This window comes from Ovis aries, chromosome 1 (assembly GCF_016772045.2).
Source record: "Ovis aries strain OAR_USU_Benz2616 breed Rambouillet chromosome 1, ARS-UI_Ramb_v3.0, whole genome shotgun sequence".
NCBI classification, from domain to species: domain Eukaryota; kingdom Metazoa; phylum Chordata; class Mammalia; order Artiodactyla; family Bovidae; genus Ovis; species Ovis aries.
Genome location: NC_056054.1, coordinates 220,169,799 through 220,197,379, shown reverse-complemented (window position 1 = coordinate 220,197,379; position 27,581 = coordinate 220,169,799). Strand labels below are relative to the sequence as shown.

The following is a 27,581-nucleotide window of genomic DNA, read 5'->3' as shown; positions in this document are numbered from 1 at the left end:
CTGCTCTCAGCCTTTAGGATGCGGGCTCGGTTGTGGCGCGTGGGCTCAACTGCTCAGTGGCATGTGGGATCTTCCTAGACCAGGGATCAAATCAGTGTCCCCTGCATTGCGAGGCAGACTCAACCACTGACCACCAGAGAAGCCCTAAAAGCATAATCTTATAGCTGATCATATACATAATAATGTTCTATATTAAATATTAGAAAACAAAAACAGAAGAACCTGTAATTCAATTATCCAGAAGTAGTCACTGTGACTTTTATTTCCATTTAGTCTTTTTTTGAAAAGCATATATATATTTCCTTACAAAATAATATGGACATCTGTATTTCTTGAGTTTTTTCATCTGATACTGTGAGCCTTTCTTTGCTCCATGTTATAAACATTACTCAACAAATTGTTTAGAAGTTGCATATCTTTCCATCATAAGGATATTATTAAATTTATTTAACCAATGATCTTTGTTGGAATTTTATGATCGTGAATAACACTGTTACTTCAGTGGATGACTTTAAGCTGGTTAATCCTACATTGATTTAAAAAGCATTAAAAGAGAATCTAAATAAACCAGTAGTTTCATTACGCATTTTCACTAAACATTTTAAACTTGGTAAAATAACCAATGCCTTATTATTCCTCTTTCATACTGTCAGATTTTATAAGTGTGCTGGTGTGACAGTATGAAGGATTTTTAACCTGAAGTCCTTGATATACATAATGTTTGATTTCTAGAAGTAGCTGCAATAGATTATGAGTTCTGTTATGGAACAGAGACTGTTATCTTTTTGCATCCTTCATAAGTGGATGAAATAATATTAGACATAATTCCTGCTGCAGTGAGTATTTGGTCTTTATAAAATATCAAGTATCTTGGCTAATTTACATCTGTATTTGTAGACTTGCAGATACATTGTCTATCATACAATTGTAATATTGATATAAGAAAAGTTGCTATAGGTATATTCATCTGCCCATTTCCACCTCTCAATTGCATTACTTTACCCACTAATGCTTTTCTTCCTTCACTCAAACTCAAATGACAAAGGTGATTAAAATAACATCTTTTTGTAAAATTGTGAGTTAAATGTGTTCTTATAGTTTAACTCTACCATATCTATTTGCAGCTAAGCATTCACTGGCTTATATAATAAAACATTATTTTATGTAATAATTTAGATTATATATTATGTTAATATATTTTATAATAATAAAATGTTATTAGATAGTACTATTAGAGGTAAGTTATACTTTCCTTTGGAGACCTTAGAATATTTTTCTAAGAGCAACAAATTATGGGAAATTAGTGACATGTATGCACATCTATATTTAAAGTAAATAACCAATAAAGACCTACTATAAAGAAATTTTAATGAAAAAAAATTAACAATAAAAATAAAGTATGGGGAATTAGGAAGGAAGGAGATCAGAGGCCATGAGGCCACGCATGTCACAGGTATAGAGTTCATTAACAAAAGGAAGAGAAGGGGTTACATCAGGGGCTAAAGAAGGCAAGGTTTAGTAGGCTCTTAAACTTCAGTGTGTGCACAAGCTACCTGGAAGTGTGCAGAAAACACAGATTCCCAGGCCTTATGCCTGAAGCATCTGATGTAGTTAGTATGCAGTGGGGCCCTGGAATCTGCATTTATTAAAATTATTATAGGTGATTCTGTTGTAGGTGATCTGAGATCCCTACTATGGGAAAAATTAATTGAGGGGGCTTGGAGAGAGGCAGGAAATGAAGACATTTGAATAGGAAGTGAAACACTGGGAACGGAATGTAAGAGTATTGGCCTTTATGCAGGCGTATGTGGGTGGAGGTCATTGATAATTGCGGTAGCCACCATGAGGCAAAATAAATTGTATTTGGAGTGACAGGTGGAGAGTTGAGATTTAGAGAGAACTGCAGAACTGAAGCAAGTGGAGAAGATGACAGAAGAATAAAACTCTAGGAGTAAACTGAAAAGGAGCACGTGTAAAAAGAGTCCAGCTGTCTCCCTCCTTCTCTGATCTAGGCAGCCAAGTCATGTGCTGAGGTCATCAGTCAGCAAAATCGGCCCTCATGAAGATCCCACTGGTCATTCATGCAGAGGATATCGTCACTCTCCAGAGATAAGGCACATTTTGCTTCCATTAGGCCATTAACAACACCCAATCTCTCTCAAGTGACTGGTCGTAAAAGGAATAGAGCATGATCTAGGGGATAGGAAACAGTGAAAAATCCCATCAACTCAAACCATGAAGAAAACAGATGTCCCTTGTTCATTGCCCTAAATTTTAAGTGTTTTTTTGTGTGTGAGATGGAGAACAAGTGCATTTCAAAAGCATTCTAAGAACACCCCTCTTTCTAGATTAGATCCTGAAATACCCATCAAAATTACTGCAGTTGATCTCAGTTGCCCCAGTTGTACATTCAGGAAGAGTTCCCAAGAAAAGAAAGGTTAGCTGGTGTGTGATAAACAGCAATTTCCCAGGGTTTTGATTGCCAGATACAGACTGACTTAACTCCTCCCAATTAAATGAAGCCAAAGAGCATATTGTTGGCAGAATTATTTTAAAGAATAGATTCTTCCTGGTCAAAAATCCCCCAGCAAGTTAATTCAGTCACTGCTGTTAGGAGTTAGAAATCCAATGAAGGGACAAAGAACAAGCTCAGAGATGGCAGGTGAAAGCCAATGTCCCTGGGCTGTCAGATATTCCAGACTTCAGTTCTTAGCTGCTGAGATATATCTTCAATTACCAAGCAGGTCTGAGGTTTTTTTTTTTTTTTTTTTTTATAAAAAGAATCCAATTTAATACATCTCCTCACAGTGGAAGTGACCTTTGGCTTCTAACTTCAAAGAAATCTTTGCAAGCTGCTTTAAAAAGAAATAATTGAAAGAGCAGAAGATCAATAGATATCAAACAAAAAATACAGAGCAGAGTTTAATAACCCTGGTATAGCTATTGCACAAACTACCAAATTTGGTGTGGGGGAGAGGGTGTAAATAAAGACAATAAAGCCTGAGATCTCCCCAGTCAGTGAGTTGACTGGTCCAGTTTTTCCAGTGCTATAACTTTTAATTCCAATCATCCTAATCAATGAAGAAGGTGATTTCCTAGTACAAGGATATTTAATTTGTAAAGTAGTTGGGACACTACCACCTTCAGGCTATGTAATTTCCTGAGTGGCAACATTACAGCTTATTATGAGAGAAACGCCTGAAAGCGCAGGTGAGATTCTTGGTTTCCACCTGTGTCTGATGAAAGAACTGATGCTTTTGTCAAAATAATGAAGTATTGGTCTCTTGCTCTTATTGCCTTCCATAAATCCGTCATAAATGGGCTCATTATCACCCATCAGAGTCCAGACAGACTTGCCACAAAAAGCAAAGTTTGTTCTTGATACCTTCAATATCGTTTCTGTGTTCTTTTCACCTTTGAAATCATGCATTCCAGAAAGAATGGAGTGAGGAGAAGTGGGTACAAATGATGCCAGGGCTGACTCTTAGAAATACAAGATGTTAGAGTTGGAAGCAAATTAAAAGCAAACCCGGTGGCTCGGCAGTAAAGAATCTGCCTGCCAATGCAGGAGATGTGAGATTGATCCCTGGGTGGAAAAGATCCCCTGGAGAAGGAAATGACAGCCCAGTTCAGTATTCTTGCCTGGGAAATCCCACGGACAGAGGAGCTTAGTGGGCTACAGTCCATGGGGTCTCAAAAGAGTCAGACATGACTCAGTGACTAAACAACAATGTTTAGGGTGGCTTTCAGGGGCTTGATTGGCATCAGGAAAGAGTGAAGTTTGCCTGCGGCAGCATGATAAGAGTGTCAGGGTCTATGACAATAAGAAAACCTATGTTGGTCTAAAAGTATTAGAAATAATTTTATAAGTCATAAATTTATATAATCTTTATGAAGTATTGTGAACTTCAAACATAATTTCTCACCAAATTCAGCCCTTGATGGGCCTTTGATGCTAGACTTCCCCATATTTTTGCAGATGTGGAAAACTGAACAGCTCAGAAAAGTAAAATTAATCATCTGGAATCAGACAATTACCTGCTACTTAACTCCAGCCTGGAAACAAAATACCCTTTCCCCAACCCTGGAAGTTATGTGCAAACCTGATTTAGAGGACAATAAGCCTGGAAAATAGTAGGAAATGAGTTTGGAAATGTGGACTGGGATAAGATTGTAGAAAACATTGCTTGATGAACTAGGCTTTTCCATCTTTATTTGGTAAGCAATAAGAAACTTCTGAAAGGTTTTTAAAATATCAGTCCCATGGTAAACATTGTTTTTAGGAGAGCTGGATAGCAATTTGTGTCATTTATGCTGAAGAAGAGAAGATTACAAAGCAGGAGGTCTAAGAGAAAGTAGCTACAGTTCAGGTAGGAAGATGTGAGTGTCTGGACATTGAAAAGGAAGGGACAGATTCTCAAGAGGAAAACTGGTAAGATTAGGTGGTTTATTGAATTAAGAGACAAAAGAGAAAGAAAGTCAAGAGTGACTTCATGATCCCTAAAGAGAAAATTATATGAAGATTAAAGCTACTATACTGGTGATTTTTCTCACTTGCTTGAGCTAGAAGTAATTGATGTAAGATTAAAAGTTAACTCTACATGTTGACTTTTCCCTACAGTTAATAGAGGTCATTCCTCCCTTTTAATTACTCTAGAAAGTCATCAAATTATCTCTGAACCTCACAATATTTGTCATAGTAATGTGCTAAATTGCATTTAAAAAGAAATCTATATGTGAGAATTTAAGTTAAAGCTGACTTTTGATCCTCTGCAGAAACCTAGACCATAGGTAGCAGACTTGTGAACAATTTAAATTAAAATAATCTACAGCCCTATTTTTTTCTGATAACTGTATTCCCTTTACTATAAATTGAAAAAAAGTAAGACAGATGAACAAGAAATAAAATTGCTGATTTGTTTCCTATTTCCTCTCTCGTATAACTCATCTGGTGATGGGAAGGCCTAGGAAGTAAGCTCATCAGAGATGGCCTCAAGGCTTCTGGCAGCAGAAAGAGAAACACAGAAACTAGGGGATTTAAATATTTAATAATCATTTCTTGATTAATCTATTATTGTCATACCTGGGCATCTGATTTAGTGTTTTCACATTGGAGGTTCCACTGTATTTTGTTTGGAAGACATGAGAGTTATTCAGCAAATTTCAGGGAAAATAATTTTAAACAATTAGAAAGTGTTCATAGTGGTCAAGTCCTGGCTCCTCTTCTGTCCCCATCTCTCCCCCAGCCTGATTAGGCAGGCAGAAGTGTATTTAGTCACATACATCACTTTTTGTTAATGCTCGCACTACTGGGGCAGAAGAGTTCAATCCTGTCTCCCTCAGTCCTAATATCAAGTGGAAGTTTAAAACAACCAGTCATGCATCCAGTCAGGGTGTTGATCCTGTCTTCGGGAACCTACTTCCAAGATCTCACCTTGTGATTTCTGCTCAGGACCCTCTGCCGAAGAGCTGCTCTTCAGAGAGGAGGAATGTACTTTGCCTTCACAGAAAAGAGTCCTTGAAAAAGACAAATGGGAAACGTGGCTGCAGGAAAACTGGGAAGACTGCACGGTGAGAGCTTAAAAAAAAAAAAAAAAGGCATATTTCCTTCGTTGACTAAATTATGGTACTTTAAAAAAAGTCAATTGCCAGAATAAACAACAAAACACATTTAAGCACATCTCTAGAAATTTCTCTGAAAATAGTTGTGACTGGTGCTCCATCTCTTTTCCCCACCCTTTATCTTCATCAAGACATGCTACTTATTTTCTAATAGTCATTTTATATTGATATTGCTGAACTTTGGAAAAAGTTTAAAAGAACAGAGAATGAAATTGGAGTTTTTATAATAAAAAGTGAAGTGTTGAATGATAATTCTTATCAATGAGTTTATGATGTAATCTAGACTCCTTTGAATGATGTGGTAAAAGCTAAAAGTTTTGATGATCTGGGCAGCCATTGGGGTCTGAACAGAGCTATCCTGGGACAAATCAAACTTTCAGCATTGAAGGATTTGAGGTGTGGTTTCTTGATGCTGAAAATGACTCAGCTGGCTGAGCCACTAGCATTGAAACAGTTCCCATAGTTAGCTCTCAACCATTACCTACCTGTGGGGTTGCCATCACTCAAGTGTTCAAGTCATGGTTAAGCAGAGGACTGAAGACTTAACTGTGAAAAATAAGCATTGGTAGCAATAAAAGAATAAATGAACTTCTTTATAACAGAGTGAGATGCCAATATTTGCGAGGTTTTTCAGTGATCAAATTGCATGTGAGGATTTTAGGAAATCTTCCAGAAATGAGACTTATTGGGATCTCCCAGTGCCTCTTCTGTTTCACAGATGAATCTTGTATGTCATAGAATTCTAGAATTAGGGGTTGGGAATGAGCTTCAGATTGGGTCTGGTCCAAACACTTTCCTTTCAAAAAGGAAAGGAAAGTTTAGAAAGAGAAACAATTTGCCCAAGGTCACACAACTTATTAAGGGAAGCTAGGAAAGTAGAATATTGTTTCCCAGTATAATGTTTTCTTTTCTTTCTAAAATTAATTTTAATTAGTCACATATAATGGATACATTTAACTCTTTAAAATTTATATGGTGCACCTACTTATTTATTTGAAAAATGTAAACAACACACCTAAAATTTAACCTCCACTCTCAGGATTCTTTTAAAAGTATTCATTCCAGTGTATAAAAGCATTTGTTCTTTATAGCTGTCATTTAAACCATGGATATATTGCAAAGGCCAATGGTACCTTGCTAAAAATTTCTCATAGAAAGTTTAATTGGCCTTTAGATAATTATACTGCAAGAGAATGGCTAAATGAACCCTAATCTATTACAGAAAAACTTGTTGGGAAAGCAGCCTATTTGAGAAGGTGATGTTTAACATGGAAATGATAGATATAATCTCAATATTTCTTTAGTTTTGTTTAGAATGAAGACCTTTTATACTTTGGGAAAATAGAAATTAAAGTATCAAATTTCATAATGTTTAATATCTGAATATATCAAGACCTTTTTTAGATAGAGATATCTGTATTTCTTTAAAAATGGTAAATTGTCTTGCTTTAAATTTTAAAAAGGAATGTCATCTTATGCAATAATTTCTAGTGACGGCAAAATTTTGGAAACAAAAAAAGTAAACTTGACTTTTAGAAATAGAGTTTATAAGACCAATGCTACCACTGAGAGTGGTTTTAATCTCTTTGATATCAAAGTTGACTGATGTTAAAAGTAACAATAAAATATCCACTATCTCAGAAATATGTCACACTATGTATATGTATATACCCCTGGTTATTTTAAAATAAAATCACATTTTCCATCTTTTGAATGATGGCATCTAACTCTGAAATTTTTATAAATAAAATTTCTGAGAATTTCCAAGGAGGCTAAAAGACCTGGGTTCGATCCCTGGGTTGGGAAGATCCCCTGGAGAAAGGAATGGCTACCCACTCCAGTATTCTGGCCTGGAGATTCCATGGACTGTATAGTCCATGGGGTCACAGAGTCGGACACAACTGAGTGACTTTCACTTTCAAAGATAACTAATCATATAAACCCAAACAGTGCTTTACTCCCTCTACTTTTCATATCAGAAAAATTTCAAAATTGAAGGATCTTTCCATCTCTACCTGCCGCCTCCCACCTGGTGTTTAATTCTAAACAATCCAGTCAATATCTTTACCCTCCTTTCCTATCTTGAAAATCTCTGCAATAATTCTGAGTGTTTGGATGTGTGAATATTTTAGAAGACCAAAAAATAAAACAGTAAAAACTGCTGACTTAAATATATAACAGTTAAAATTAATAACTATTTCTGAAAGTTGACAAAGCACTTGCTTTTTCTTTTTATTTGTTTTTCCCTTCAGAATTTGAACCTTTCATTTCAGGATTTGGGGGACCCTTATCAAGTTGAAAATTTTAACAGGATTCTTAGAAGACTAATTCGAGTTGAAACCCTCTGGTTAGTGGACAATTCACTGGTGGATTTAAGTGCCTTAAGATTGCCAAGGTACCTTCTCCCTAGCATGTCCAGTTTCTAAGTTAAAGTCAAGTCTTTATTATATGGGTACATGTGATCAATGTCTTTACCTATTGTGGCTCTCCTCATGTGGTCAGGCCTTGAAAGTGAGAGTGCTAAGCGATGTCTGAGCAAGGCAAAAAGGGAAATTTATAAATCAAACTGTCACACTTCAGCAAGAAAAATCTATTCCTTTTCAAATTAATATTGTTATTACCAGTTCTTAGGGGAATAATTAATAATCATAGGACATATTGGCAGAAAAGCTTGCTATCTTCCTTGTGTAGTGAACTGGAAATACAATCACATTATAGACACATTATCATTGTAAGATAGTGATTTTTAGTCATGTTTATTGACCATTTACAGGGAAAGACTCTATAGGTAGTTGACAAGAGTCTTAACTTCAGGTTCACTTGCTTAAAAAAAATTTTTTTTTAACCAAGAACATTTTATTTATTTTCAGTTTACTCTCTCACTTGATTTAAGATAAAATTCTTTACATTCTAATAGAGGGGTAGGAGTTGTCAATCAGAACAGTGACAGAAATAAAATAATTTTTAATTTATATGGACTCTTTGATGTCCCAAGGACACTAAAGATAATAGTAAAGCTAATCTGCCTCCTTGCTCAGGATTACTTGAGAACTCTGTGGAGAGCTGTCCTTTGCCTCACCAAGCAGGTGTGTAGCTAGAGCAAGCTGTGGTAGCCATCAGAGGGGCAGACAGAAGTTCCCAGAAAAGAATTAGGAAATATCAAGCAGTCACAAGAAGGAACGGTAAATCCTTGAGCGGATTAAGCTACCTCTCTGAGCCGGGGCTGAGGCAGGGCAATGAAAAGAGCTCATCACAGTTACCAGGAGCGATACGGCCCAGCAGACAGAGGAAGTGGCAGAATATGCAATGGTCCCTGAAGAGCTACAGTCATTTTCAAAGCCCCTTCCCAACTTTAGACAGACTTGTATAACATTTGATTTTACCTATATTCTTTTCAAATGACAAATTTTAAAATAACAAAATAAAATTTTTCAGAGGAATCTTAATATCACTGCCATTTTAATTTATTCAGTTGGTGGTTGTTGTTCAGTCACTAAGTCATGTCCGACTCTGTGACCACACAAATTACAACATGCCAGGTTTTTCTGTCTTTCACTATCTCCCTGTCCATTGAGACTGTGATGCCATCCAACCATCTCATCCTCTGTCACCCCACTCTCTTCTTGCCCTCAATCTTTCCCAGCATCAGTTACTTGATGTTAATTTGTTCAATTTTTCCCCCTAGCCTCTCTTCTAGGGATAAAATAAGGATGTATTGGTTATTTTTTGTAATATTTATTTAAATAAATGTACAAGAACAAATAGTAATAGTCACATAACATAATTTAAAATACTACACTAGAAGACCATTAATTTGGAGTATGTGAGTTTGACTTGATCCAAATCAGTAAACCTCCAAATTTTTCCTATCTTATATAAAAAAGAAGAGAGAAAAAGGGAAACTCTTATCATTAAAGAAAAGACTTGACCCAGTTTTAGTATTCTTAAGATGTATTCTTTCGGCCTTTCTTTCTTCAGAAATACAATGTTAATATAAAATTATATAATTGCAATTCAGACTCTACATCTGTCAAATCAATGTATCAAGAGAGCAGAAAATTGATGCATGTATATTCACAGCCTCCTTCTCTTCTGCCCCAGGAGAAGAATCACACTTGGTTTGTCAGTCATGTCCCCTAACATTATCTGATTGAGGATCTGTGATATGGTGAATATGAGAGGCTGATTTGGCCTTGGAGTATAGAATGAAGCAGGGCAAAGGCTAGCAAAGTTTTGCCAAGAGAACGCACTGGTCATATCAAACACCCTCTTCCAACAACACAAGAGAACACTCTACACATGGACATCACCAGATCGTCAATACTGAAATCAGATTGATTATAATCTTTGAAGCCAAAGACGGAGAAACTCGATACTGTCAGCAAAAACAAGACTGGGTGCTGACTATGGCTCAGACCATAAATTCCTTATTGCCAAATTCAGACTTAAATTGAACAAAGTAGGGAAAACCACTAGACTGTTCAGGTATGACCGAAATCAAATCCCTTACAGTGATAGTGGAAATGACACATTCCAGGGATTAGATCTGATAGAGTGCCCAATGAACTATGGATGGAGGTTCATGACATTGTGCAGGAGGCAGGGATCAAGACCATCCCCAAGGAAAAGAAATGTAAATAGGCAAAATAGCTGTCTGAGAAGGCCTTACAAATAGCTGTGAAAAGAAGAGAAGCAAAAGGCAAAGGAGAAAAGGAGAAAGGAGAAAAAGAATAGAATGGGAAAAACTAGAGATCTCTTCAAGAAAATTAGAGTAACCAAAGGAATATTTCATGCAAAAATGGGCTTGATAAAGGACAGAAATGGTATGGACCTAACAGAAGAAGATATTAAGAAGAGGTGGCAAGAATACACAGAAGAACTAATACAAAAAGATCTTCATGACCCAGATAATCACGATGGTGTGATCCCTCACCCAGAGCCAGACAGACATCCTGGAATGTGAAGTCAAATGGGCCTTAGGAGGCATTACTATGTACAAAGTGAGTGGAGGTGATGGAATTCCAGTTAAGCTATTCCAAATCCTAAAAGATGATGCTGTGAAAGTGCTGCACTCAATATGCCAGCAAATTTGGAAAACTCAGCAGTGGCCACAGGATTGGAAAAGGTCAGTTTCCATACCAACCCCAAAGAAAGGCAATGCCAAAGAATGTTCAGACTACCTCACAGTTGCACTCATCTCACATGCTAGTAAAGTAATGCTCAAAATTCTCCAACTTAGGCTTCAACAGTATATGAACCATGAAATTCCAGATATTCAAACTGGATTTAGAAAAGGCAGTGGAACCAGAGATCAAATTGCTAACATCTGTTGGATTATCGAAAAACCAAGAGAGTTCCAGAAAATCATCTACTTCTCCTTCATTGATTATGCCAAAGCCTTTGACTGTGTCGATCACAACAAACTGAAAATTCTTCAAGAAATGGGAATACCAGACCACCTGACCTGTCTCCTGAAAAGTCTGTATGCAGATCAGGAAGCAATGGTTAGAACTGGACATGGAACAGACTGGTTCCAAATTGGGAAAGGAGTATGTCAAGGCTGTATATTGTCACCCTGCTTATTTAACTTATATGCATCATGAGAAACGCTGGGCCGGGTGAAGCACAAGCTGGAATCAGGTTTCCTGGGAGAAACATCAATAGCCTCAGATACACAGATGACACCACACTTATGGAAGAATGCAAAAAAGAGCTAAAGAATCACTTGATGAAAGTGAAGGAAGAGAATGAAAAAGTTGGCTTAAAACTCAACATTCAGAAAATTAAGATCAGGGCATCTGGTCCCATCAATTCATAACAAATAGATAGGGAAACAATGGAAACAGTGAGACTTTATTTTTTTGTCTCCAAAATCACTGCAGATGGTGACTGCAACCATGAAATTAAAAGATGCTTATTCCTTGGAAGAAAAGTTATGACCAACCTAGACAGCATATTAAAAAGCAAAGACATTACTTTGCCAACAGAAGTCTGTCTAGTCAAAGCTATGGTTTTCCCAGTAGTCACGTATGGATGTGAGAGTTGGACTATAAAGAAAGCTGAGCACCGAAGAATGATGCTTTTGAACAGTGGTGTTGGAGAAGACTCTTGAGAGTCCCTTGGACAGCAAGGATATCCAACCAGTCCATCCTAAAGGAAATCAGTCCTGAGTATATATTGGAAGGACTGATGCTGAAGCTGAAACTCTAAATACTTTGGCCACCTGACATGAAGAACTGCTGACTCATGGGAAGAAAAGACCCTGATGCTTGGAAAGATTGAAGGCAGAAGGAGAAGGGGACGACAGAGGATGAGATGGTTGGATGGCATGATCGACTCAGTGGACATGAGTTTGAGTACACTCCGGGAGTTGGTGATGGACAGGGAGGCGTGGCGTGCTGCAGTCCATGGGGTTGCAAGAAGTTGGACACGACTGAGCAACTGAACTGAACTGAACTGAGAAGCTGAGAGAGTGGCAGCTGAAAATGAGAGAAAATGACTAGCAGATAAGGAAAGAACAGATTTCAGATGAAGACAGAGAGAGAGGCAGAGAGACAGAATCTGCTTGAGATAGGTTTTCCATTAGAAAGTGCAATAGGACTAAATTGCATCTAATGATTATGTGTGGGGCTCTCCGATGGCTCCGCAGGTAAAGAATCCATCTGCAATAAAGGAGACACAATAGGCACTGGTTTGATTACTGGGTTGGGAAGATCCCACGGAAAAGAAAATGGCAATCTACTCCAGTATTCTTGCCTAGAAAATTCCATGGACAAAGGAGCCTGACAGGCTACAGTCCATGGAATGGCAAAGAGTCAGATACAACTGTTTACATGGCACACACCTAGGAAAGAGCGGAAACCTGAAATTATCAAAGATATGGTTAAGACTGCAAAATATCCCTATGGAGAATGGAAGGAAACAAGGGAAATGAAAATAATGGATGTGAAAAATTATAGTGAAATGTGCGGGGCCAATTGAAAGAGACACATGTACCCCAATGTTCATCGAAGCACTGTTTATAATAGCCAGGACATGGAAACAACCTAGATGTCCATCAGCAGATGAATGGATAAGAAAGCTGTGGTACGTATACACAATGGAGTATTACTCAGCCGTTAAAAAGAATTCATTTGAATCAGTTCTGATGAGATGGATGAAACTGGAGCCGATTATACAGAGTGAAGTAAGCCAGAAAGAAAAACACCAGTACAGTATACTAACACATATATATGGAATTTAGGAAGATGGCAATGACGACCCTGTATGCAAGACAGGGAAAGAGACACAGATGTGTATAACGGACTTTTGGACACAGAGGGAGAGGGAGAGGGTGGGATGATTTGGGAGAATGACATTCTAACATGTATACTATCATGTGAATTGAATCGCCAGTCTATGTCTGACGCAGGATGCAGCATGCTTGGGGCTGGTGCATGGGGATGACCCAGAAAGATGTTATGGGGAGGGGAGGTGGGAGGGGGGTTCATGTTTGGGAATGCATGTAAGAATTAAAGATTTTAAAATTTAAAAAATAAAAAAAATTAAAAAAAAATTTAAAAAAAAAATTAAAAAAAAAAAAAAAACAAAGTGAATTTGTATTTGTCATGCTGCTGTGTGACTGTCATCTCTCTGTTTAGCACCGTGTTTACTATTAGCAATAATTATTGACCAAGTGTCTTTGTGGGCTATGAGGTTTATAAATAAATACCCTGTGTTTCCCTCAGAGTATTAAATCCCAGCTTATGCATAAAGGAATTTTTCTGTAAGGCGAGGTGTCAGTGATAGATTTGGAATTATTTTCTTTAATGGCATGGTTTTATACAATTATGGTTTTAAGGCAAAAATATTAAGAAGCATTATATCCTGTCAGGAAAATGTATTCAACCTCAATGCCTAACACATATTTCTGTTTCCAAGGGTAGCTTTTAGCTCTCTTTTGCATAAAAAAAAGTCTTAAAAAATTTTTAAAATGCTCTTTTCTCAATATCGAATTTAAGTACAGAAAAGTAGAAAGAAAGGAAAACAATTATAATCTCACTACGTAGGGGCAATACTCTTCAGAAGCTTTCATGTGTCTTTGAGTGAACTTTCATATTGCTGAGATTTCAAGCAGCCCTTTACTCTTTCATCCAGGACTTATTGAGAAGTCACCAGGGACCAAATACAGTGCCAGGTACCTAGTATATACATTGGAAAAGAAAACGTATTCTTGACTTTGACAAGCTTTCAGTCTTATCTGCCCTGTTTATTTTCTCTTGATACTTTAATACACATATTTCTTTTTTGTTCCCAACCATATTTGTAGAAAATGTCACTGTCACACCGTTGAGGGGTCATAGTCTAGGTGAGGCATGCTAGTGCTTTGCAATATTTGGTAGTTTACCATCCTCTTTAGGAGACAAATGACAAGATGTTTATATTTTATATACAGTTGCAGAGTTTTAAATATGAATAAAAATCATCTCACATCTTTCAAGCAATTGCCAAAGATACCTCAGATACAGCATTTATCCTTGGCTGACAACCATATTGAGACTCTGACTGGGCTGTCCAGTTTACGGTGCACGCCACTGGAATCCCTTATGCTCAAGAGGAACCCTTGTGAATTTCACCAAAACTACCGAAAACAGTGAGTTCCCAAATGCTTTAAGTCATCTTTTCTACTTCATTGAATATTATATACTTTTAACCATTGTTTCCATCTTGCTTAAATTTGCTCAGCAGGTATTTAGCTTATCTACTGTGTGTTGAACAATTCATGCTTCTAATCTCACCTAAAGAACTTTGGACTGATTTTGTGTGTGTGTTTAATTTTTAATATACTCTTCTGTCAGTTAATTTATGATTCTGTGCAAATTTTAGTCCCTGTAATGGGACTCTACATAAACTTAGATATTTAATTTTAGACTTGTAAATCCTATGCATTTTCTCTCATGATATTCAACAGATGTCTTTTATAAAATTTCTAAATGTAGGTTCCCATCAAGGGCCAAGTGACCATCTAATAAACTGTTTATTCTCTGGTTTTGCTTTTATATCTTTGGGCCACAAGTGCACCATTAATTAAGTGAATGCCAAAAAGTAATTGATTAGATCTACTCTAGTGGTTGAAAGAGCTGGAAACCTGCCAAGAATAAACCATTTTTATTTCTTTGTCAGTATTCGGAACATTCTTAATGATGATAATAATGGAATCTAACAACCTTGAGTGTGCACCAAGTAATATGCCCACCTATTTATCTGCAGCTAATTCCCAGCACCACTTTTAGTATGTGTGTGTGCTTCAGTTGTGCCTGAGTCTTTGAGACTCTATGGACTGTAGCCTGTTAGACTCTTTTGTCCATGGGATTCTTGAGGCAAGAAAATTGAAGTGGGTTGCCATGCCCTCCTCCAGGGGATCTTCCGACCCAGGGACTGAAATCATGTCTTCTGCATTTTCTGCAATGCAGGCAGATTCTTTACCACTGAACCACCTTGGAAGCCCACACTATTAGTATACTTATAGAAATTAAAAAGGTAGAAACAAGCAACTGAGTTCTACACCTATATTTGCCCCCAGATGACCACAAGTCATCTCATCTCACTCTGAATCTGTCTCACAAAGGGTTAGATCATTTCTAGGCTCCATTCTGGTCTGTGATTATAGTCCTTCCTCCACATCTGATTTCTACAAAAGATAGTTCTCTCACCACTTTCCTTTCTCATACTGACATTTTCCCATAATAGCAACTATATTCTAGAGGCCTGTATAACATCAGACTCTTCAGTCCATGACGTGCAATGAAACGTCAAAATAAAAATTCTAATCTCTGTTGTTACTGCGTAAATCTCATTACTGCAATTGTTTTCCCTTTGACTATAGTCTGAAAGCAAAATTTCATATTCTCTGACAATAAATTCTCAAATTGATATTATATAAGCAAAATCTAGCAGCACAGTTGCTTTAGATTGAACTAATATTTAACCAAAATAATGTTTTGAAGCTTAAAATTGTTTCCTACAGTCAGAGGAGTTTTAGTTAGACATTTCAATGTCATTCATAAAATAGCACATATCTGTCTTAAAGATTATATTTCAGTTTGGTTAATTAATATGTGAGATTTTAGAAAACACTTTGGTCCCAACTCAGTCACTTGCCTCTCTTCAAAGAATGCCTTATAACAATAGTGTTAGATTAACTATCTGAAATCTGATATGCCCTGAGGTCTCAGTATAAATCTATCTTCAAAATTCATGAGGTGGTATAGAATTATGTGGAAAAGAAGGATATAATGAGGTTCTTCTATTTTTTTAGTATTAATTCTATTGGATTGAATCCAAGGTGTATAAATACTGACAATCAGGCTACGAAAAGCCAGGTTGTATTGACCAAGGTAGTACAGGGTTGCTTTAAACAGAAAGATGTGGTCATTTTAAAGTATGAAAGGATTTAAGTATTCACTCCTACTGAAGAGCTAAGCTGAAGTCTCAAGTTCATCCAAATTTAGGTTTAATTTTCTAGCCAAAAATCCACATGAGGATTATAGCAGCATTTATTTTGTCACTGGGTACCTTTGTGTTGAGGATTCAGGCCAGACTTTCAGCGACCCTTTACATCACGATCAGAATATTTAAGCATAAGCTTTTCTTGATCACTGACACCTAGAATTGTGACTGTCTTCCCTTCCTCCTTTGTTTCAGATCCTCCAATAAGAAGACAGCACAGTTCAAAAGAGAAAGGACTTAATGATAGAGCTAATGGTGTAAGTCCCAGGAGGTAGAGGGCAGCCCACTTCTTGGGACACCCACACGCAAATTCTTTTACCATTCTTCAGAAGTCAGGGTTATCTTAGTTCACCAATAGTTTGACTTTAAAAAAAGAAAGGGGGGGACTAGGAGTTCCTGCCAAGTCTGAAAACTGGAGCCAGAAGACAGATTTTAATCTTTACTCCATCACCTACAGTCTTTATGATCTTGGATAAGTTACTTAAAATAAGGGGTAAAAACTAACTTGACAGGATTGTTGTGAGAATGAGATAATGTGCAGAAAGCATTTAGAGCTAAGAAAATCATGCAGCCAATGGGATGTTGGCACCATCATTAGTTGACATGGCATGTCTCCTGAGAGGTTCAGCATCTTTCATCCTGGGCCAGTGCCACTGCCATCCATTTCCTCTGGCCCGAGCCACCAGAACTCCCCAATCAGGAAAGCTGTCCACTTGAAAGAAAATGCTGCTTTATAAAGCTGCTAGGCATATGGCTACTGTTTAACTGAGTTGACATGAAAGACCACCTCCTGAAGCTGGAAGTGACTGTCTAAATTTGAAATATGAGCTTCTCTGTTAAGAGAAAATAACCCAGCAAAAATTATTTCCCACCCCCTCTTACAACTCTCATGCAGAATTCTTCCTTAACTATCACTAGACAACTTGGACTTGCTTTATTTTAAAAAACAGCTTCCAATTTTGTAATGTGTACATATCTCATGATCTCATTCTTTCTCTCATGGTTAGTTAGCTAAATCCACTCATTGATTTTTTTTTTCTTTATAGGACATTGTGAAAACCAGAATGATGTTCTCTTATGAAAACAGTGTATACAGTTTCACTCCCTGCTCAATACTTAGAATCTGCTGAACGATCTAGTAGCTTCCAGAGAGGCAAGCAATGACAGGGTCATCAGCTCAATCAACACAAATTGTATTTTACCTTAATGTCATTGCAAAGATAAGGAAAACAGAATAAAGTTATAGCCACTCATCTTTCTTTTAACAATAGGCAAAGTCCACTCATTATAGAGTAAGTGAAATACAATTCTTGTACAGTTACTTTTTTTTCTTTAACTTTTGCTTTAGAGTGTTCTCCTGTTTGCCAAACTTAAAAATGCTGGATGGGATCCTGAAGCTACCAGAAGATACTTCACCACCAGAAACCAATATTTTTTCAAAACTATGTATTGTATCCTAATGAAATCTGTATAGAAAGAAAGCCATCACCATTGTTTTTAAAAATGAACAAACACAAAATGTATGACTAAATATTATGACTTTTTATGTATATATATATACACATATATATCTATTGCTTTCCTATTATTCAGTTTTCTCCAGTTTTTTAAATTCTATGCCTTATCAGTAAATAAATTTTGAGCACATGAATCTTAAATAATTTTTAATAATTTTATTTTATTAATTTATTATTTAATATTTTTAGAAATTGTATACCTAAAATTCTAAAATGAATGTATAACATCTATTTTAAAACATACAATTAAAGATTTTTAAGTGATGGCGATAAAAATTTAACATAATAAGGGCTCTAAGGTTTTCCAATGCTCCAGGGACTCATCTGGTCCACCCCTAAGACTATAAGCTCCCTACTTAGAATGTACTGCTTTAAATATCTGAACCTATCAAAAGGAAAAGGGACAATTAGAAGTAGCTTGTACAGTTTTAAACCACATGCACTGGATTCTTCATTTTAAATATTCTGTCATTTATTAGTGATTTTCGCACAGCAGAAATTTAGGGAGGTCCTAAGCCATATGCTATTCATGAAGTACTTAGAAAATAAACAATAATGGCAAAGCTTCTTTTTGATCAGAGAATTTCACAAATATAATTTTAAGACTGCCTTCCCTACATGCTAATAAGAAAGAACACAATTCACTTTAATTGCTTTCAAATTTTACAGAAGGTTCAACACCCAGAACAACTTATGACTATATTGTTTTTATTTATAAAGATCATTGGAGTTGCAGAATTAAGGTTTTCCTGAGATGGTTTATTGATTATCTAGAGATCCTATCATGAAATAAACAACATGCTTTCTAAATCATTTTGCCAAGTAAATTCTGCTTGTAAAATTATATAACAAAGATTCTAACAAGACCAAGACACAGGCCCTTCCCTCAAGGATCTTATGAATGATTGAAGATTGCACACAAAGACCTTAAATTCAAAGAACTGTGTTATGAATAGCTATTATACAAGTGAAAGGAAGAGATTTCATTTTAAATTACAGGAAGCCATCTGAGATGGATGTTGAATAGGAGACCTTCCCAGGTAGTAGCAGGTTCTTCCAGTCAGATAACACAGCATGAAAAGGGATACAAACTTAGAAATTGTATCTAAGTTAGGAATGGGCCTGGCTAGAAAAGTCAGAGAAGTATATTGACAGTGGTTTAAAAAAGAGTAAAATATTAATAAAAATAGCTGTAACTTTTGAATGTCTATTATGCATCAGACATAGGACAGATACTGTACATTCATCTTTAAGTCCTCAAAAAACTGTGAGGTTGTGGTTATTATTTATAGGCAGGAGTATCTGACGCTCAGAGGGGTAAGTAATTTGCTTAAGATAAAAGTAGGTCACTACCACATGGCAAACCCAAGATTCAAACCCTGAACACCTTTCAGCACTTTTGCTGACTCTTCTAATAATTTGGTCCTAATTTTAAAATTCAAGATGGCACTTTTGTATTTCTAGGAACAGCTTCATCTTCCCAAATTCTAGCATCACAAATCCTAGTATTTAATCATAATCAAGAATTCACTATTCCTTGAACGTATCCTAAACTTTTCTTGTTCAAGTTTTTCAGTTTCTGCAATACTTTTCCCTTGAAAGCACCCCTGAGAACACCTTTCTCCTTTCAACGCTCATTTTGAATAGCATTTCCTCCAAAAATCTACCCTCATCATTTCAATCAGATCTGTTTTCTCTGTAAAAAGTACTTAAAAAAAATATTGGTCTTATGGTATATTTTCTCATTACTGCTTCAATGTGATTTAAAAAGAATTAGATTTTGCCTGCTTTCAAAAAAACAGGGACTTTACTCATGAAGTAAATAAGAAAGGGGGACACATTTCATTTTAGGTGTTTACACATGTAACCTTCTGCCTCTCTAACTCAGTGTGGGAAAATATATTCAGTAAAGGCCCAGAGAGTAAATACTGTAGGTTTTATTGGCCATATGGTCTCTGTACTAACCGAAAACTCTGCCATTTTTAGTGCAAAAGCAGCCATAGACCACATGTAAATTAATGGGTGTGACCGTGTCCCAATAAAACTTTTGTTTAAGAAAGTATATGATAGGTTATCATTTACTGACCTCTGCTCTAAATTTTAAGGTCATATGGTTGGTTTTTTTTTTTTTTTTTTTTTGATAATGTGTTTCTGTTTTATGTTTTGATTTTGGCTGCTCGGCTTGTGGGATCTTAACTCCCTGAACAGGGATTAAACTTACACTCCCTGCATTGAAAGGTGAAGTCTTAACCAGTGGACCACCAGGGAAGTCCCTCACGTGGTTGATTGTTTTACTCTTTATCAGTATTCACTGCCTCCCCAGAAGAGGTGTATACTTCCCCCTTTGAAGTCAAATGTGTCAAGCAAATTGATTTGGCCAGTGAAATGTCAATGAGTCTGACGCAAGTCACGTATAGGCAGAAACTTTGAAGATGAGTTTGTGCTTTGTCACACTTTCTTTTCTTGCACTTACATTAGCAGGCAAATTGCCAGGTAACGGCTACTCCATCAGTCTAGGTCCTTAGGTGAATATGATGAGGCAGAGCTACGGTCAACCTTCAAAGGATGTGCAGCGAGAGAGGGTGGACACATGTCATCAACCTGTAAGATTCCATTTGATGATACACCATAACCTAGCCTTTCCCAACTAACAAACCTCCTCAAATTTCAGTTCAGTTCAGCTCCTCAGTTGTGTCTGACTATTTGCGACCCCATGGACTTCAGCACTCCAGGCTTCCTTGTCCATCACCAACTCCCAGGGCTTGCTCAAACTCACGTCCATTGACTCAATGATGTCATCCAATCATCTCATCCTCTGTCGTCCCCTTCTCCTCCTGTCTTCAATCTTTCCAAGCATCAGGGTCTTTTCCAATGAGTCTGTTCTTCCCATCAGGTGGCCCAAATATTGGAGTTTCAGCTTCAGCTTCAGTCCTTCCAATGAACACCCAGGACTGGTCTACTTTAGGATGGACTGGTTGTATCTCTTTGCAGTCCAAGGGACTCTCAAGAGTTTTCTCCAATACCACAGTTCAAAAGCACCAATTCTTCAGTGCTCAGCTTTCTTTATAGTCCAACTCTCACATCCATACATGACCACTGGAAAAACCAAAGCTTTCACTAGAAGGACTTCTGTTGGTAAAGTAATGTCTCTGCTTTTTAATATGCTGTCTAGGTTGGTCATAACTTTTCTTCCAAGGAGCAAGCATCTTTTAATTTAATGGTTGCAGTCACCATCTGCAATATTTTTAGAAACCAAAAAAATAAAGTCTGTCACTGTTTCCATTGTTTCCCCATCTATTTGTTATGAATTGATGGGACCGGATACCATGATCTTAATTTTCTGAATGTTGAGTTTTAAGCTGACTTTTCACTCTCCTCTTTCACTTTCATCAAGCGGTTGTTTAGTTCACCTTCACTTTCTGCCATAAGGGAGGTGTCATCTGCATATCTGAGGTTATTTATATTTTTCCTGGCAATCTTGATTTCAGCTTGGGCTTCATTAAGCCCATCATTTCGCATGATGTACTCTACATATAAGTTAAATAAGGAGGGTGACAATATAAGGCCTTGATGTACTCCTTTCCCAATTTGGAACCAGTCTGTTGTTCCATGTCCAGTTCTAACTGTTGCTTCTTGACCTGCATACAGATTCCTCAGGAGGCAGGTCAGGTGGTCAGGTATTCCCATCTCCTTCAGAATTTTTCACAATTTGTTGTGATCAACACAGTCAAAGGATTTCACATAATCAGTAAAGAAGTAGATGTTTTTCTGGAACTCTTTTGCTCTTTTGGTGATCCAGCGGATGTTGGCAATTTGATCTCTGGCCCCTCTGCCTTTTCTAAAACCAGCTTGAACATCTGGAAGTTCACGGTTCACATACTGTTGAAGCCTGGTTTGGAGAATTTTGAGAATTACTTAGCTAGCATGTGAGATGAGTCCAACTATGCAATAATTTGAACATTCTTTGTCATTGCCTTTCTTTGGGATTGGAATTAAAAATGACCTTTTCTAGTCCTGTGGCCATTGCTGAGTTTTCCAACTTCACTGGCATATTAAGTGCAGCCTTTTAACAGTATCCTCTTTTAGGATTTGAAATAGTTCAACTGGAATTCCATCACCTTCTCAAATTTATAGACAGAAACTTTACTTATTCAATGCAATAAAGTGTTTGATATTTGGTATTGCCAACCAAAATAGAAGAATTGGCATGTAAAATGTTGAATAAGAGATAAATGCCTACCATCAGAAACCATAAATGGGGTGGTATAACTACCAGGTAGGATACAATTAAAATACTTTTGGTGAAATGTATTAAAAAAGATTTAATTAGGGCAATCGTGCTGGAAATAGACGTAAGTTATTGAAAGGTTGTTGCTGAATCACGCAAAGACGCCGGGATCCTTGGCCTCCAGAGGAGAAGAATTCAATCTGGGCCCAGAGACAAGGCTTGATCGCTCAGAGCTTTTATGTAATAAAGTTTTATTTAAGTATAAAGGAGAGAAAGCTTCTGACATAGACATCATAAAGGGGTAGAAAGAGTACCCGCTTGCTAGTGTTAGCAGTGGAGTTATGTACTCTCCAATGAATCCAAAGATGTCTGGAGGTTGTGAAGACCTCACCAGACTCACTCCCATAATTTATTTTTTAAGATAACAGAATTAGCCAGAAGGTTTAATCCAGAGACTGTCCTCAGGCAGGATACAGTATTGTTATATAATCTTAGGGAATGTAGAGGGAAAAAAAAGGTTTATCCTTTCTTCCTCCTTGAGAATTATAGACCCCTTTCTCCTTGGGGACCCCTAGACTTCTTATCAACCCGCCTAGGAAATGACTCTCTAATTATGAAGACATGAAAAGCTGGGGAGTTATGACAGCCAGTAAATTGTCTTATTATTTAAATTACTTTGAATTAAGTTATTATCTGCAAGCAAAAACAGTCTAATTGCAAGGAAAATCATGGGTTTCGTAAGAGGTGCTGGGTGGCAGATAGCTATGAAGAACAATGGCTAAATGCAATGTAATTAGGGTCTCAAAATATGTGTTACACTATTTCTAAGAGAAAGTTTGTATTGAATAGCAATCTGATTTTCTGATCTTAAGAGGTATAGGTGCTATGGTCAGTGTGGCCAGAGCACATTGACTCAAGTTGGTGATGCTTACTTACACCAGAGGGAACCAATTGGACCAAAGGCAATGGACTAAATAAAAGCTAAATCCCCAATTGAGGCTCCCTATTCATTGTGCCGCCAGCAGTTCTAATAGCTATCAGCAATGATATTATATGTCCAATGGTGGTATTGCTATTATTTCAAATAAATCTATTCACTTGACCTGTGTAAAATACTTCCTTGTATATTCTATAATCCCCAGAGATCTGAACCACTTACTCTCATAGCCTAAACATACTAGCAGGCATACTTTGTTAGGAAATATGCAGGGATTAAAAAAAAAATCAACAACAGAGCTATTTTTGTAGGAATTTTGTGCATAGGCACCAAAGATTTTCTGGCCATATTCTATTTAACTCAACAGAACCATATAAAGTTCCTATTATAAAAATTTTAGGTACATTCATCCTTCTAACAGTTCTAATATTCAGTTCTTCTTCAATACGCAGGGTGATTGGCATAAAAGGATCTCCTAAAATCGTTTACTATTTCACGTCTGTGTTTGTGTCCCAGTTTCATTCTTCCCCTGAACGAAACACGTGTGTAGGTTCATGATTGTCTTAATGGCTTTAGTTCAAAATAGTGGCAGGAATTAATTGTGTAGATACTATTCACAACTACAACTTTCTGGGAGACAGCACAACGCAAATAACTCCTTCATTAGAAAATAATTTCAGGGAGAGAAGCTCATTCATGCACAAAGAAGTTTTACATGTCAACTAGTCCAGCTTCTCAACAGCATCCAGTGAACGCTTGGATCAACTCTATATTATCCAGTAAAAGGCTTTCCAGCTTACATTTGAACAAATTGAAGGATTAGAAACATTGAAGAAAACTATTTTTGATCCATCTGAATCTCTGGGATGTTCATCCTGTATTGAACTGATATCTGCCTTTTGTAATTTCCAACTAACTGTTCAAGTCTTTCAAATAAATGTAATTAATTTAATCTTGTAGGGAATTTTCTTCAGCTTCCAGGTTCTTAAAAGTACTCTGATATTTTCTCTTATATTACAAGGAAAATGTAAATGATTAATTAGTGGAGTGAGGATGATGAAGGAAGGGCAGAAAAGCTAACTAGAAATCTCCAAAGTTAGAAAAGAATTTTACCTTCTTCAAGTGATATACATCTAAAGAGGAAAATTCCTCAAATGAATTCCCTGTGTCAACTTTAAAAAAATTAAGTTAGCAAGCTCACTCTTCAATTCCTTTAGAAGTCATCTGCTTCCAATTATTATTTCTTTCCAGAATAGCACAATTATAACTAATTGCTTGTTATTATACTACCAAACTATGTTTATAGATGCTCATCTTTTTAAAGGCGAGTTGCAGTCATGAAACAAAATTTCTAATTGGTTTTAGAGCTTTGGAGCAGATGCATCAATATTTGAATTGTGCAGGTGTGTATTTGCTTAGCTGCTTTTTTCTCTTTAAAAGATGTATTCTATCAGTTCTTTTCAGAATTTCTAAAAGGTTGTGCTGTGCTTCATCGCTCTGTTGGGTCCAATCCTTTGCGACCCTATGGACTGTAGCCAGGCAGGCTCCTCTGTCCATGGGGATTCTCCAGGCAGGAATACTGGAGTGGGATCTTCCCAACCTGTGGAATCAAACCCAGGTCTCCCACATTGCAGGAGGCTTCTTTATCATCTGAGCCACCTCCCAAACATATTACATTATAATTATCATAGTGAAATATATTATTGCTAATTTTTTTTAAATTTTTCTCTAAATTCTGTGTCTTTGAGCTATAAATATTTTAAAGTACTTTTCATTTTATATTGTATACTCTAGCTATTTTGATAATGTCTAAAACGCAAGTTGCTTCAAGAGCTGGATTCATCTTAATTCTTCTTTGAAACTGAAATGAAGTCTCTCAGTCATGTCCGACTCTTTACTATCCCATGAACTGTAGCCTACCAGGCTCCTCAGTCCATGGAATTTTCCAGGCAAGAGTACTAGAGTGGGTTGCCATTTTCTTCTCCAGGGGATCTTCCCAACCCAGGGATCGAACCCGGGTCTCCTGCACTGCAGGCAGACGCTTTACCATCTGAGCTACCAGGGAAGACCACAAAAGGTATAAATTCTGCTTTATACCCCTCCAAAACAAAATTTTGTTCTTAATGAGTATTAAGTGGATGAAGGTGAAATCTGAGTATATTCTCCTTGAGGTTAAATCTCTAGGGTTGAAAAAAAGTTATATCTAAAGAAATACATTATAAGGCTGACAAAATATTTTATGAACACCAAAAATCTCACTGAGACAAGGGCTCTTGTGGGACAGAGGAGAGCCTTGGCATTGCTCCAGCTTCTTTTCTGCCCATTTTCTCACTCCTTCCCCTAACCAAATCAGACCTCAAGGCAGCAGTTCTGCCCTCCCTTTTCCTCCAGCCCAAGGAAAGAGGGCTGAACTGCTTTGACACTGACTACTGACTCCATTGCATTTTTCATGGGTGGAGGTTTTGAGGCGGCTAGTATGCCAGTCTGGTGGTCCAGGTGTGGTCATTGCTGGGCAAATAGAGCCAATGTTCTTTTGTTTGCTTTTGTTCTATAAGAATGGTCATTTCCTAATGTTAAATCTGGGATCAGCAGGATGGCACCCCCTCACATATCTAGCTGGATTTAGTAAATTCTACTAAATCACAGTGTGTGTAATTTACTAGACTTTGCCAATGGTCTTTGGGGCAGAGACAATTTATAATAAGATGTCCTTTTGTTTAACTAGTTATTGCTTTTTTCACTTATCACCTTCCTGAAAATTGTGGGAGGTAGGATTCTAGCATTCCTGAGTCCCATGGCCAAAATGCCATTTTAATAAATCTTACTCTACTCCGAATATTAGAGTATGTGTTTGCATTTGTGTGTGTGTGCATGTGTGTGCTGTCACTCAGGTGTGTTAGACTTTTTGAGATCCCATAGACTGCAGCTTGCGAGACTCCTCTGTCCCTGGAATTCTCCAGGTGAGACTATTAGAGTGGGTTGCCATTTCTTCCTCTAGGGGATCTCCCCAATTCAGGGATCGAACCCACATCTCCTGTGTCTCTTGCATTGCAGGCAGGTGCTTTGCCACTGAGCCACCTGGGAGGCCCTATGTGTTTACATATGTACATACAAATATGCTGATAGATTTTGTATTAAACATTGAATAGAATTTTACCTAAGTAAAACCTATAAACAAAGAAAACAATACCTTGATTAAGTTTTATAGATCCAGCTCTTACAGATTCTCAACCTATTGCCAATCTGGTCAAAGAGAGTTAATGCTATTCTCTCTGCCTATTGTATAACACAGAAAGCTAATAACAGCAAAGCTTTGTTGTGTAAATTAAGGATTAAAATAAGGAACCAAAATGAATGTACATTTATCTCACGCAGAGCTATAAAGTTCAAGCAAATAGCTGAATATTGGTCTGTATTATTCAAAAGAATTATGGCTTCTCTCTTTGGATTTCTAAACTAAAAATAAAGACAAAGCAATTGATCACTAGGTAAAAAGATCTAGGATGCCTTTCAAATGAATTTATATTAAGTATCTTCAGGGTATATTGCCATCATTTTTTAGAAGTAAAACTCATTTTGGTGAAAAATTGTGTTTTAAAAGGTTCATTTATTTCCCTTTTGCAAGCACACACCTGTTCAATGACTGAATATATTTCCCCTGCTTTTAAGACCATTATCTGTCTAAAACACATTTTTTAAAAGCTGTGTGTCTTTTCTCTCAGTAAATTATCATGGATAAACATAGAAAATGGCTCATTGGTGAGAGGAAATAAATTTATGAAAATGAAAAGCAAATGAATTTTATCATGCATTGTTGTTCTAATACTCTAAATTTTAGGTGAGGGTTTATGCACATCTTTGGCCTGGCTCCTCCCACACTTAACTCTCCACAGTTCTGTAACCTACACAAAAGAGCACACGTAATCTAGCTTTGATTTAAAAGTTGTAACAGTGTGTGTTTCACTAGATAAAAATCTGATATTTTATAATATTTTTAGGGCAACTAACATTTACTTAGCAGCCACAACATGCAAGACTCTATGCTCAGATTTTTCAAGTCACCTGTGTAGCTTCTACACCATCCTGTTTTATTCATTTATTTAGTTTTGGCTGCACTGGGTCTCCACTGCTGCAGGGGCCACTCTCCAGTTGCGGCGTGTGGGCTTGGCATCGTGGTGGCTTCTCTTGTCACAGAGTACAGGCTCTAGGCACTTGGGCTTCACTAGGTGCAATGCAGGCTCAGCTGTTGTGGCATACGGGTGCAGTTGCCCCACCATGTGGGATCCTCCCAGACCAGGGATTGAACCTATGGCCCCTGCATTGGCAGGTAGATTCTTCACCACTGAGCCACCAGGAAAGCTCTACCCTATCCTATTTTTAAAATGTAATTCTAGCAGTAGATAGGTTTAGGGATTTGAGGATCCTCATATTAGCTGTTCAGTCTACAAACTCTCAGGATTTTTTTTTTTTTTTTTTTTTTACATTTGGGCCTCAAATCCACCTGGGAGCAGATATTCTTTCCCCTGAGTCTTGACTGGGCAGAGTGGAAAGGAGAGAGAAGGAGGTAGATGTGGTCTAATTGGGCATATATCAGGTGTGATGGTTAATTTTATGTGTCAACTTGATGAGATCATGGTACCCAGTGTCACCTTAACTGGGTCATAGTACCTAGATATTTTATTTGGCCAAACATATTTTAGATGTTTCTGTGAAGCGTTTTTTTTTTTTTTTTGATGAAATTAATATTTAAATCAATGTATTTTGAGTTAAGCAGATTGCTGGCTATACT

The 27,581-nt window shown here is 37.1% G+C and overlaps 1 protein-coding gene across 4 annotated transcripts in view; it reads left to right on the top strand.

Annotated features, from left to right (window-relative positions):
• The window catches only part of LOC101114926 (acidic leucine-rich nuclear phosphoprotein 32-related protein-like), a 28,510-nt gene extending 10,869 nt beyond the window's left edge, over positions 1–17,641 (top strand). Inside the window, exons 4-8 of one of the 4 annotated variants that reach the window (XM_042234876.1) lie at positions 5,453–5,571; positions 7,875–8,017; positions 14,057–14,254; positions 16,306–16,367; positions 17,459–17,641. In XM_042234876.1, coding sequence (XP_042090810.1) covers positions 5,453–5,571; positions 7,875–8,017; positions 14,057–14,254; positions 16,306–16,351 — 506 coding nt within the window. In that variant the 3' untranslated portion in view covers positions 16,352–16,367; positions 17,459–17,641. Of the gene's footprint in view, positions 1–5,452; positions 5,572–7,874; positions 8,018–14,056; positions 14,255–16,305; positions 16,368–17,156 lie in introns of all 4 variants that reach the window. The other 3 variants (XM_042234869.1, XM_060405185.1, XM_042234864.1) reach the window with 3 other exon arrangements.
• Positions 17,642–27,581: the final 9,940 nt, after the last annotated feature.